At 36.7% G+C, this 11,017-nt stretch overlaps 2 protein-coding genes across 3 annotated transcripts in view; one reads left to right on the top strand and one right to left on the bottom strand.

The window, feature by feature from the left end:
* The window catches only part of LOC107702858 (proprotein convertase subtilisin/kexin type 5-like), a 15,970-nt gene extending 11,143 nt beyond the window's left edge, over window positions 1-4,827 (top strand). Inside the window, exons 13-16 of the mRNA XM_016505286.1 lie at window positions 2,034-2,248; window positions 2,684-2,784; window positions 3,010-3,199; window positions 4,222-4,827. Of these exons, the coding sequence (XP_016360772.1) occupies window positions 2,034-2,248; window positions 2,684-2,784; window positions 3,010-3,199; window positions 4,222-4,640 (925 nt within the window). The 3' untranslated portion in view covers window positions 4,641-4,827. The remainder of the gene's footprint in view (window positions 1-2,033; window positions 2,249-2,683; window positions 2,785-3,009; window positions 3,200-4,221) is intronic.
* A 2,344-nt stretch (window positions 4,828-7,171) lies between these two features.
* The window catches only part of rfk (riboflavin kinase), a 4,940-nt gene continuing 1,094 nt past the window's right edge, over window positions 7,172-11,017 (bottom strand). Inside the window, exons 1-4 of one of the 2 annotated variants that reach the window (XM_016505273.1) lie at window positions 10,536-10,936; window positions 8,604-8,755; window positions 8,344-8,446; window positions 7,172-8,213 (exon numbers count right to left, since the gene is read on the bottom strand). In XM_016505273.1, coding sequence (XP_016360759.1) covers window positions 8,065-8,213; window positions 8,344-8,446; window positions 8,604-8,755; window positions 10,536-10,617 — 486 coding nt within the window. In that variant the 5' untranslated portion in view covers window positions 10,618-10,936 and the 3' untranslated portion in view covers window positions 7,172-8,064. Of the gene's footprint in view, window positions 8,214-8,343; window positions 8,447-8,603; window positions 8,756-10,535; window positions 10,937-11,017 lie in introns of those variants that run through there. The other variant, XM_016505274.1, reaches the window with a different exon arrangement.

The following is an 11,017-nucleotide window of genomic DNA, read 5'->3' as shown; positions in this document are numbered from 1 at the left end:
GCTCGGATTGAGTTGGGCAGGTCATTCCACCAGGAGGGAACATTTAATTTAAAAGTCAGAGAAAGTGATTTTGAGCCTCTTTGGGATGGCACAATAAAGTGCCGTTCACTTGCAGAACGCAGGCTTCTAGAGGGCACATATTTAATTTATTTTAACTACAAATTTAAATTAAAAAAAGTAGGGTACACAAAAAGCACGTTCAACACGGACCAGAGGCGCCTGCAGGATTTCTTCTGAGGGTACGCACAGAGTTTTTTTGGGGGGAGGGGGAGCAGAACGAATGTGTCACACGTTTTAACTAAACTCAGCGAATTGCCTCACAGACATGATAAAAATATATAGAAAGCTTTAAATTACTAGGCTACTTTAAAATGAAATAATTTAAATCGAAAATAGAAACTCTTTCATTATGTAATCTGTGCATTTCTCTCTAAAGGCACATCCAACGAGGAGATGGCGAGTCATTTTTTTCATCACCATAATTGATGGATGTCTAAAATATAAAAATAAGGAAAAGCCTAAAACAGGCCCGATTACAATTTGCGTTTTATTTTATAATTCCGTACAAAATAAAACACAAATTATAATGGCATATATGTAAAACTTTGTCCTATAATTGTATAGCTGCTTTTTCTGATTTTTATGTTGCTCTCTTCTGAATACCTTAACATTTTAAAGGATTTGCTGCAACCTAGTTTTGTATGATATGTGAATTATTTATTATTTGCAATTGGATAGTTTGACTTGAAATTTGACACCATCATCTGTTTCTTTATCTTTTTTATGAACTACACTTTTATATTTCTGATTTATTCATAAGTATATATCTTTTTTAATGAATACTTTTATTCAGCAGGCATATTTTCAACTGATCAGAAGTGACATCTATAATGTTACAAAAGATTTCTATTGCACCTAAATACTGTTATTTTGAACTTTCTATTCATTAGAGAATTCTGGAAAAAATGTATTACAGTTTCTACAAAAATATTAAGCAGCTCATCTTTTTTCAACATAGTAATAAGAATTGTTTGTTGAGCACCAAATCAGCATATTAGAATGATTTCTGAAGGATCATGTGACACTGAAGACTGGAGTAATGATGCTGAAAATTCAGCTGTGCATCACAGAAATAAATGTCACTTTATATTTAAATAGAAATAAGTTTTTTTTTAATTGTCTTACTATTTCACAAGACTGCTGTTATGCTGTATTTGTGATCAAATGAATGCAGCCTTGGTAAATCATAAGGGTTTATCAAAAACATAAAAAATCTTAAAGGGTTCGTTCTCCCACAATTACTCCTCCTCAGGAGGTGCATTAAAACCTGTCATAGAAGAAAGAAACTCAACATGGGTTTATAACAACAGAGAGATGAATAAATGATGACAGCATTTTCATTTTCAATTTCTCATCTATCTTTCATTATAGGATAGAGAACAGATGGCCACGAAAGGACGTTGTGGATCCTCTGAGGGGGTTTCCCACCGTCATAAGACATTAACATTAACATTATCACTATGACTGCTCACCAGAGCTAGCTGAAACTAATCATTTACCATTTCAGTTTGTTGGAATATTCTCAGTCTAAATGGCAACAAAATACATGTATTCTGTGCAGCAAGATGTTCAGTAATTACCAGAGAGGTTTTTCTACTCCACCTTTTTATAACTGATGCTGCTTGCGCAGGTTAAATTGGTAGAATATGCAGCATTTTTCTCATTTTCATCCTCCAATGAAATTTTTACTACAGTCAGTAGCTAATTGCTTTCATTTGGGACAATTACCTTTTCTATCATGCATTAATAGGAGAAGGGAGAAACCATAGAGTGATACAAGAAACATGAAAGTAGCACAGATGTGTTGCAAATATATAGTTTAGCAGTAATTATACAGAATCAGGTGTTTTAGAGTGTTGTGTAATAATAATGCTAACTGCCTTGCTTTTGATGCAACTAAATTGTGATTATTCAAAAACGATGCTTCCCAAAATGACAAAGCATTGTAACACACGTCTGTATTTCCCCTGCAGTTACTTTGTGAACGCCACCAGCAGAGCATGTCAAGGGTGTGACCACACATGTGAGGAATGCTCAGGAAGCAGCCGTTTCTGTCTCAAATGTAGAAATGGATACTTCCTGTTGAGAAAGTCCGGACAGTGTCTGCGTACATGCCCATCAAACTACTTCCTTCACACCTTCGACGGAGATTGCCAAAGATGCCACCCAACCTGTAAAACATGCATGGGTAAGACTCATCACATGCCTACAACTGTCCAATAAATAAATGGGGCTGCACAGTAATGGCGATATATAGCTTAGTCTGATTATGAAATGAAGTGCTGTAGCATGTTTCAGAGTGGCAGATTTGAGTCCACTTAAAGTCTAGCTATTGTGTCAAAATAAAAAATGTAATGTTTTATCTGTTTACTTGCATGCAATGCAAACCATAATTTGGGAAACCCTGACCTACATGATAACGCAGCTTAATTCTAATTAATTCATTTCAACTAAGGCTTAAGTTTATTTTTAATTTTATCTGCATCCTTCAAATTCAGAAATTTGTGTGTACATATATATATATCAGTTGTCTGATATCCTGCATTTTAAATCCATCTTAGACAGTTTTTAGTACAATCAGAGTGCAGATGACATGATTTAACTAGTCTGTCGTGATCGGCAGGCTCTGGTGCGATCTCCTGTACATCATGTTACGACGGCTTCAAAATGTTTGGAGGAATCTGCTCATCTATGTGTCTAATTGGGGAATATCCCATCGTTGAGGTAAATGTCTTTTAAATACAGTTTTATCAAATCAGTAATGTAGTGTTTTAATGTGTCACCAACACCTTCTAAATTAAATTTTCTCTCTTAAACCTTCATTATTTATGTTTATCTTATATTTAATCACTTCCTGACATTTCTTAGCCATTCAAACGTACATTAAATGGTTAAATGTGTGAACATTTTAGACAAGGTTCTTTCTAACATGCTTTGTGTTTTGCACAGAATAACTCATGTGCGACATGTGACCCGTCCTGTGATGAATGTAAAGGCCCGGGACCCTACAGCTGCACCTCGTGCCCTGTTCTACAGCGCCTCACAGAGGATGGGAGGTGTCTTCTCTGCTGTGGAGAAAACACACGCGGAGATTCCTCAAGATTCCCCTCGGAATGCTGCCAGTGCCACGCACTGAATGGTACAAGCTTTAAATTCATTCATTCTACACTGAAATATTTTTTTTTACAATTTACTGTGAAACAATTTTCACTCAGAAATTGCTAATGCATTTAGCAGTCATGAAGAAACGGCAAGCAACACAAAATTAAAAAAAAGCCTGAAATTGAATTTTCTACTGAAAATGTACTCCAATAATCTTTGTTTCATTTACATTTTCTCGAAAAGATTTTACAGTGTAAATGATGTGTTTGATAGAACATCATCACCGTCATTTATAAAGACAATTGATGCTTATGAGTATTTAAAATGGCAAGTCTTTAAACATAATTATTTAAATAAATAGTGTTATTTTCATATTATTAATGTGCTATTACAATATTTATTCATATTTTAAATTAGCTTTATTTCTATTTTTGTAATTTTAATTTTTAGTAATCTTGTGTGCTTTTGTTATTTTAAATAGTTAATATTTCTATTTCACTTTATTTCAGTTTTAGATTGATTAGTTTCGGTACGTCAGCTTATTTTATTTCAGTTAGTCGCAAAGGCTACTTTTCAAGTTTTTGTCTAATATTTATATTTTATTTTATTTCAGCCTTATTTCAATGAACAGTTTTATTTTTAGTAAAAAAACAAACACTGCTATATTTCAACTGCTTTACAGATAAAATAATGATTTATATATTTATATCAATTATTTATTTGGATATTTATATACTGAATAATTGATGTGAAATACTTCTGCTCAACAGCCTGACAAAATCCAATCTTGTGTGCATTTTTGTTTGATTCTAAAAACTGAGAAACAATTTCAAATGTATTTTCTGTCGTAATGACAACATGCCATCATTGCTTAACTTGAACCAACCATGTAAGATTCACATAGTACTGTATCATTAGACAGCACTCACTCAAAGTGGCAGATGCTACTAAATTACAGTTTGTACATTTTTAAACACCTTGAGCTTTCAGTGGCTTTCAGTGAAGCCATTGAGCCGTTGCAGCTAGGAAGCCTTTGACCTTTAACCTCTCTTTTCTCAGATGAATGCATTGTCGCGCTGAGCTACAACCTCTTCAGCAACAATCCAGTGACTTCGGTTTATCCTGGCCTTTTTGTTTTCACGGCCATATTTGTGCTGGTGAGCTTATGGCTTGCCATTTTTCTCTTCCTGCATTTTCGGCAGAAGATCACATCAAAGCCCATCGTCAAATTGAACGGCTACACCAAAATCACAGATGCCCCCTTCACCTCTGCGACCCTGAGTGACAGCATGCAGATGGATTATTGCGATAAAGAAGTGGGCCAAGAGGAGGATGAGGAGGAGGATGAGGACATTGTTTACATGGGGAGGGATGGGATAGTGTATCGAAAGTTTAAATACAGCCTGTTGGAGGGGGATGAGGAAGGGGAGGAGGTGGAGGTGGAGCTGGAATATGATGATACGTATACTCTCACATAAAACATAAAAAGCCTGTTTATTTTCTTTGATATGTGCATATAATTACGTTATTAACATTTTGACATGCAGAAACCCACTAATCTTCACCAATCAACAATTAAAGAAATGGTTCATCCAAATATCATGATTTTGTCATCATTTACTAACCATGATGTTGTTCTAAACCCTAATGGCATTATTTCTTCTAACACAAAAGCAAGCTGCTCTTTTACATACAATGAAAGTGAATGGTGACCATCAATTTTTAGTAAATTTTGACTTGTATATTACAAAAAGTGGATTCAAAATGGCTCAAACGCTTATATGGACTACTATTTGTATGCTTTTATGTTGTATTTTTTGGTTTTCTTGACAGACCCTGGTCTCCATCCACTTCTGTTGAATGGAAGAGAGCAGCTTGGATGGTGCACATGAAAATACAATACTCTTTTGGCAAGTAACTAAATATTAAATATCATGTGATGGTGTCATCAATATTCATGTGCAAGTCATGCCTGTTGCTTTATATTTGTAGCTAAACAATAGTTTATCCAAAAATGAAAATTTGCTGAAAATGTTCTCACCCTCAGGCCATCCGAGATGTATACGAGTTTGCTTCTTTATCTGAACAGATTTGGAGAAAATGGATCCTCTGCAGTGAATGGGTGCCGTCAGAATGAGTCCAAACAGCTGATAAAAACATCACAGTAATCCACAAGTAATCCACACCACTCCAGTCCATCAGTTAATGTCTTGTGAAGTGAAAAGCTGCATGTTTGTAAGAAATCCATCATTAACTTCAAAACATTATGTCCAGCTAAAATATGAGTCCTATATGTATAAAATTGCTTTCTCCAGTGAAAAAGTCATCTTGTCTGAATCAGGAGAGAAATATGCACTGATCAAGCACTGTTTACAAGTGAAATAGTCTAGACAAATACGTCAGTGAAATTTTGATGTGAGAGGACAACGGAGGATGGATTTATTTTTTTTTATTTTTTTACTGGATTATGGTGTCGTATTTTGGCCAGAATCAATAGTTAAAAGTTAAAATACCTTGATGGATTTGTTTCTTACAAACACAGCTTTTCATTTCACAAGACATTAATTGATGGAGTTATTGTGTGTTTTTAACAGCTGTTTGGACGCTCATTCTGACGGCACCCATTCACTGCAGATCGGTGAGCAACTGATGGAATGTCAAATTTCTACAAATCTGTTTTGATGAAATTACAAGCTCATCTATATCTTGGATGTCCTGAGGGTGAGTTAATTTTCAACAAATTGTCATTTTTGGGCGAACAATTCCTTTAAGACCTGTAAATGATTTATACAGTGTATTGACAGTCTTTTTCAAATGTTAGCTGATTTAACAGTCCGTTATCTACTGAGTATGATGAATTGAACATGATGGCTCTTTGTTGTGGGTTTATCTCAGTTAAGTTTAATTACTTGATTAAACTAACACAGTGCTGAGAACATCAGATATATGTAGAAACTGATCTTCAGAAACTACAGTTGCAAGCCAGATTAACATATTCAGTTAATGAATGTAGCACTATAAACCATAAACTAATCCTTCAAACACAAGTTTGTAATGTTTAAAAAAATGGAATACATTCCTTCTATTTTGAACTTTATTTTAAACTCTAATAATATATCACACTATTACTATATTTTTGCACAGCTTGAGAGACTTATTTTGAAAACATCTTGAAAGGTAGTGTACATGTGACCAAGGATTAACTACAGACAAGTAACAGATTTCCATTAGATCAAACCAAGTTGTTTGATTGCATGGGAAACCCTCACTGAAATGTCAGCTGATCTTAGGCACTGCGTGACCAACAGCGCACAAAATAAAACGAGCCGGTTCACTTACCCTTGAGGGCGTCTGTTTTCAGGACATTATCTTTACAGCAGCCTCTCATCCAGACAAGCTGACCAACTATTTAGCTACACTGACTTTTCTTAAAGGGGTCATATGATGTTGCTAAAAATAACATTATTTGGTGTAATGAAATGTTTATGCGGTTTAAGGTTCAAAAAACACATTATTTTCCACATACTGTACATTATTGTTTCTCCTCTATGCCCCGCCTTTCTGAAACGCGTCGATTTTTACAAAGCTCATCGGTCTGAAAAGCGAGGTTTGCTCTGATTGGCCAGCTATCCAGTGCGTTGTGATTGGCCGAATACCTCAAGCGTGTGACGGAAATGTTACGCCCCTTACCATACTGTGATGCCGTCTGGCCACATCACGCCACGTAAACATAAAACCATGTCTGCATTTGTGATCAGAGAAATGACAAACAAGCAGCGCTACTCTACACTGCTCAAAACTTGGTTTGAATCGTCAGTGGCAAATTCTTTATATCCTCATGGACATAGGAAAGAAAACAAAGCTTTTCCACTTTTCAGTCAGGTTAACATATTCATTTAACAAAACAATATAACCTAATACTATTATAGGTATAATGTGAATCAGTGTTTATTTTTATATCTTCAGGTTTTATTTTCACTTTAGTTTAAGTTTGATTAATTTTAATTCCGCTAATAACGTGACCGCACTGGAACAGAGGATTGCTGCAGTAACGTTACATGTTTCAAGCACCAATTCAACAGGAACATAACATGGAGAAAGGTAAATAATTTGTAAACCTACGATCTAACCTGACTCTTGAGTGTCTTTTCAAATGTAAAACACTACTAAATGTATAACCCGTGTAAAAGAAAAAGACATGTTATTTTAGGTTAATGTTTAGTAAACCATATGTAAATAATAGCAAGTGTTTGCTATACAGATCTTCTATACACACTTACATATTTAAAAGACCATTTAGGTTAATTAATTTGGTCTTCAGTCACTGTTTGTTCTCCATCTGCACAGTTTTGTAATCATATTACAACAACCTGTGCTTTAACTCTCTTTCTCAACCTTGGACTCCGCCCTCTGGGCACGGTTCTCCGAGAACCATAAAAAGCATTCATTTTATCTCAAAGAGGAGGAACACCAATTTTGACAATTGTTAAAGTGTTTTATTCAAGTAAAGAGAGTCCTCCTTAAACAAAAAATAAACTAAAGTGAAGGTGGCGGAAGAACTATCCATCTAAAGAGAAATTTCACCAGAAAGAAGAGATTTTGACACTCCCTGACTTCCACATAGTATCATCTGTGGTAATCATGGAATTCTGGGAAGGGCTCTGTGATGTTTACCCTGTGAACTGCAGTGATCATTCACCAGTAAGCAACCCGAATCCTCCTTTTTGCTATAAATACAGAAACAAAAGAGCTATGTGATGATACCATATGAACATAAATGCACATAGTGCCTGCACTTGAGCAAAGCACCACATGGGGACAGAAATATTTTGTACATAAAAAACAATAAACTGCATATGTAATAAACAGGCTTTTAAATAGAGGCGATGGTGAAAGTGAATGTTACAGTCGATGACCGTTCAAGATCTGATTGGCTGTCGTCGATACCGACGTCTTGAAGAAATTATGCTCTTTTAGTTTCAAGTGCTCAGGCAGGTCCAGCTTTATCTTCGCCTCTTCAATGTCACTATGAATCGCTGCTATCAACTTGTCTGGGAAGAAGACACAACCGTGAGTTAAAGTAACCGAATGAGTGTGTTTGGGTGGGTGAACAGGGTGTGGTGGCATCAGTGAGATCATGTGATGTGGGAGTGAGTTCAAGAGAGCAGCTCAGAGTCTTACCAAGTGATTCGAACCCTCTCTCAGGACGAATGTAGCCGACCATGGCCACACTCAATATTTGACCGTAGAAATCTTCCTTAAACTTGTGGATCACATGTGTTTCCTGTTACACAGAGAGATAAATACATGATATCTGACATAAGAGATGTACTATTAATCTATACTGCTATTACATAATATACCATTTAATGAATGCAAAGCTATCAACGGGTCTATAGCTTGTAGATGTCTGCACACTGGAAAGGATGACATGGACATACCATGGACTTCTTTGTGTTTTTGTAGTAAGGGTTCCAGCCGATGCTCATCACCATCTTGTGAATGTCTCCGTTATCCACGCATGCCCACCCGTAGTAGATTCCAGTGCTAATGTCAGCAGGGAGATTGTCTACAACCGACTCTGGGAAGTTCGCTGGGATGGGAATGGAAAGAAAACATTAGCTCTAGTAAGAATAAATACTGGCTTCATATTTTCTTTAATCAGTGTTTATATTTTGAGACATGACAAACTTGACAAGTAAGGGATAATTTACAGCCATTTATTATCAGAGAATACTTTGCTACCTGACAAATAAAAATACTTGCACATGAAGTCATGATTTTACCGTATTTTCCAGATTATGAGGGGGCGTTTACACAACACTGTTTTCAACTACAAACAGAAAACTTTAGGCATTTTGAAAACAAGTTCTTGAAAACGATACTGTTACTGTCTCTATGTAATCTACAAAATTAGAATTTCTAAAAATGGTAACGAATGGCAGTATCAGCAGAACCATTCGGGCATCACTAGCGTCAATATAAAACATGATACAGGAGACACAAAAGTAGTGTTGCCATGGACACAGACATAGTGTGAGCTACCATGAGGTTAATCAATGGTATGTGCTTTTGTACAAGCCATCAGACTGCATTATTTCAACTTATTTTTTTAAAACAGTTGTTTAACAGCTGTATTTCTGGTGAAAAAACTACATTGCTCATGATTCTGAAGAGAAATCCACCAATCAGAGAATAAGGACAAGCAAATTGCCAAAACTCCCTTTAAGCACTGTGAATGCAGTCAGTTTCCCTGCGCTCTCAAACTACTTGTATTACTTATACTGTAATAAACCTACAATATATTGTTTCTCTTTCTCTTTTCATATTTCTCCATCGATTTTAAATGGGTTGTCATTCACAATGCTCCATGGGATTGTAGTTCTTTCCCTCGTTAAAGCTGTTAAGTACAGACTTGTCATTTTGCCCGATTTTCAAGTACTCTTTGCTTCAAACCAAAGATTGTAATTTTGTGATTCACCTCTTAGCTCGTTAGTTTGGTTCATTACTTCTAACTCTTTAAGACTTCTATAAAATCCCTATGGGAAAAATGAATGGGGAACCAAGGCCGCTGAAAGATGGGCGGGCACTGTTGCGCTCACGGTCGTGTCTGGCCAATCACAATCAAACATTTTACAGAAGCGTGTTGTAAGACCTATAACCTGTAAGTGAAGTTATATAATAATAATGGCCATTGCTTTTGCGGAACGGTAACATTCATTACAAGAGTAAACTTACTGGTGTGATGTTTACAACTGATATTAAACTGAATACGTTTAATTTCAAGCAAACTCTTTATTACACGTTTCTCGAATGACATCAACATGAATTGATCTCCTATTGAGTGTAAAGAAAGTCAAATAATTAACAGCCTGTTTTTAATACAAGTTTAATGATTAGTTCACCCAAAAATCATTACCTCATGTAGTCGTTTACACATCAGAATTTGCCTCAGTCACAGTACACTTTAATTGCGTCTTTCTATTCAACAGAAGTGAATGGTTACTGACACTCTGAAACGTCGCGTAACACTTCTCATTTCTCTCACACAGAAGAAAGTCAGGCACAAACTGCATGAGGTTCAATAAATGTTGACAGAATGTGTATCTTTGGATTAGTTATTTCTTTAGCGTCTACACCGGGCGCGAGCGGCGGGACGCGACAAAATAGAGAACAGAACCCATTAGTTAGATGCTGTCTACACTGAATGCGGCGCGACAAATCCCCGACAGCAAACCGATGCCTCGTTCTATTTATGACGTAAAGTTACTGACACAAAGTTCAAATGATTTGCAACGGTCGCTTTGTCGCGTCCAGTGTAGACAGACTCAGCGCGGCGCGACAACTGTCGCATACGGGGTAGAGAGTCTCACCTGTGGGGATGCCCAGGTCTTTGCTTCCCCGTCCGAATCCGCGGACGACCTGTCCCCGACAGAAATACGGCAAACTCCTCATGTCGACGCGTTCAAAGAGATCCGGGGATCCAGAGCTGGTGCGGACAGAGAGTCTGCTGATTCTAGACTCTTCTCTCTTATCTAATGTGCCCGTTTACCCAGGGAATAACCGTTTTATAACGAAGAGCCGTTCAGTTTCGGTCCCAGCCTTTGTGAATCTTTAGATGAAATGGAGGAGTGATATCCTCTGGGATACAGCAGGTCGGTAGGTTGATTTCTACCGTAATGTGACCGGTTGGTCGACTGAAAGTGTCGCACTCATCATCATACAGCAGTTCTTTCCCCAACGACCTTCTTCTTCTTCTTCTTTTAAATTTAATGGCGGTTGGCAAACCAACTTAAATGGTGCATTCCCGCCACCTACTGGATAGGAGTGTGGAGCGCATAATGATTGGAAGTTT

The sequence above is a fragment of the Sinocyclocheilus anshuiensis genome, unplaced genomic scaffold, assembly GCF_001515605.1.
Source record: "Sinocyclocheilus anshuiensis isolate Anshui unplaced genomic scaffold, SAMN03320099.WGS_v1.1 scaffold366, whole genome shotgun sequence".
Taxonomy (NCBI): domain Eukaryota; kingdom Metazoa; phylum Chordata; class Actinopteri; order Cypriniformes; family Cyprinidae; genus Sinocyclocheilus; species Sinocyclocheilus anshuiensis.
This window is presented reverse-complemented; position numbering and strand designations above follow the sequence as displayed.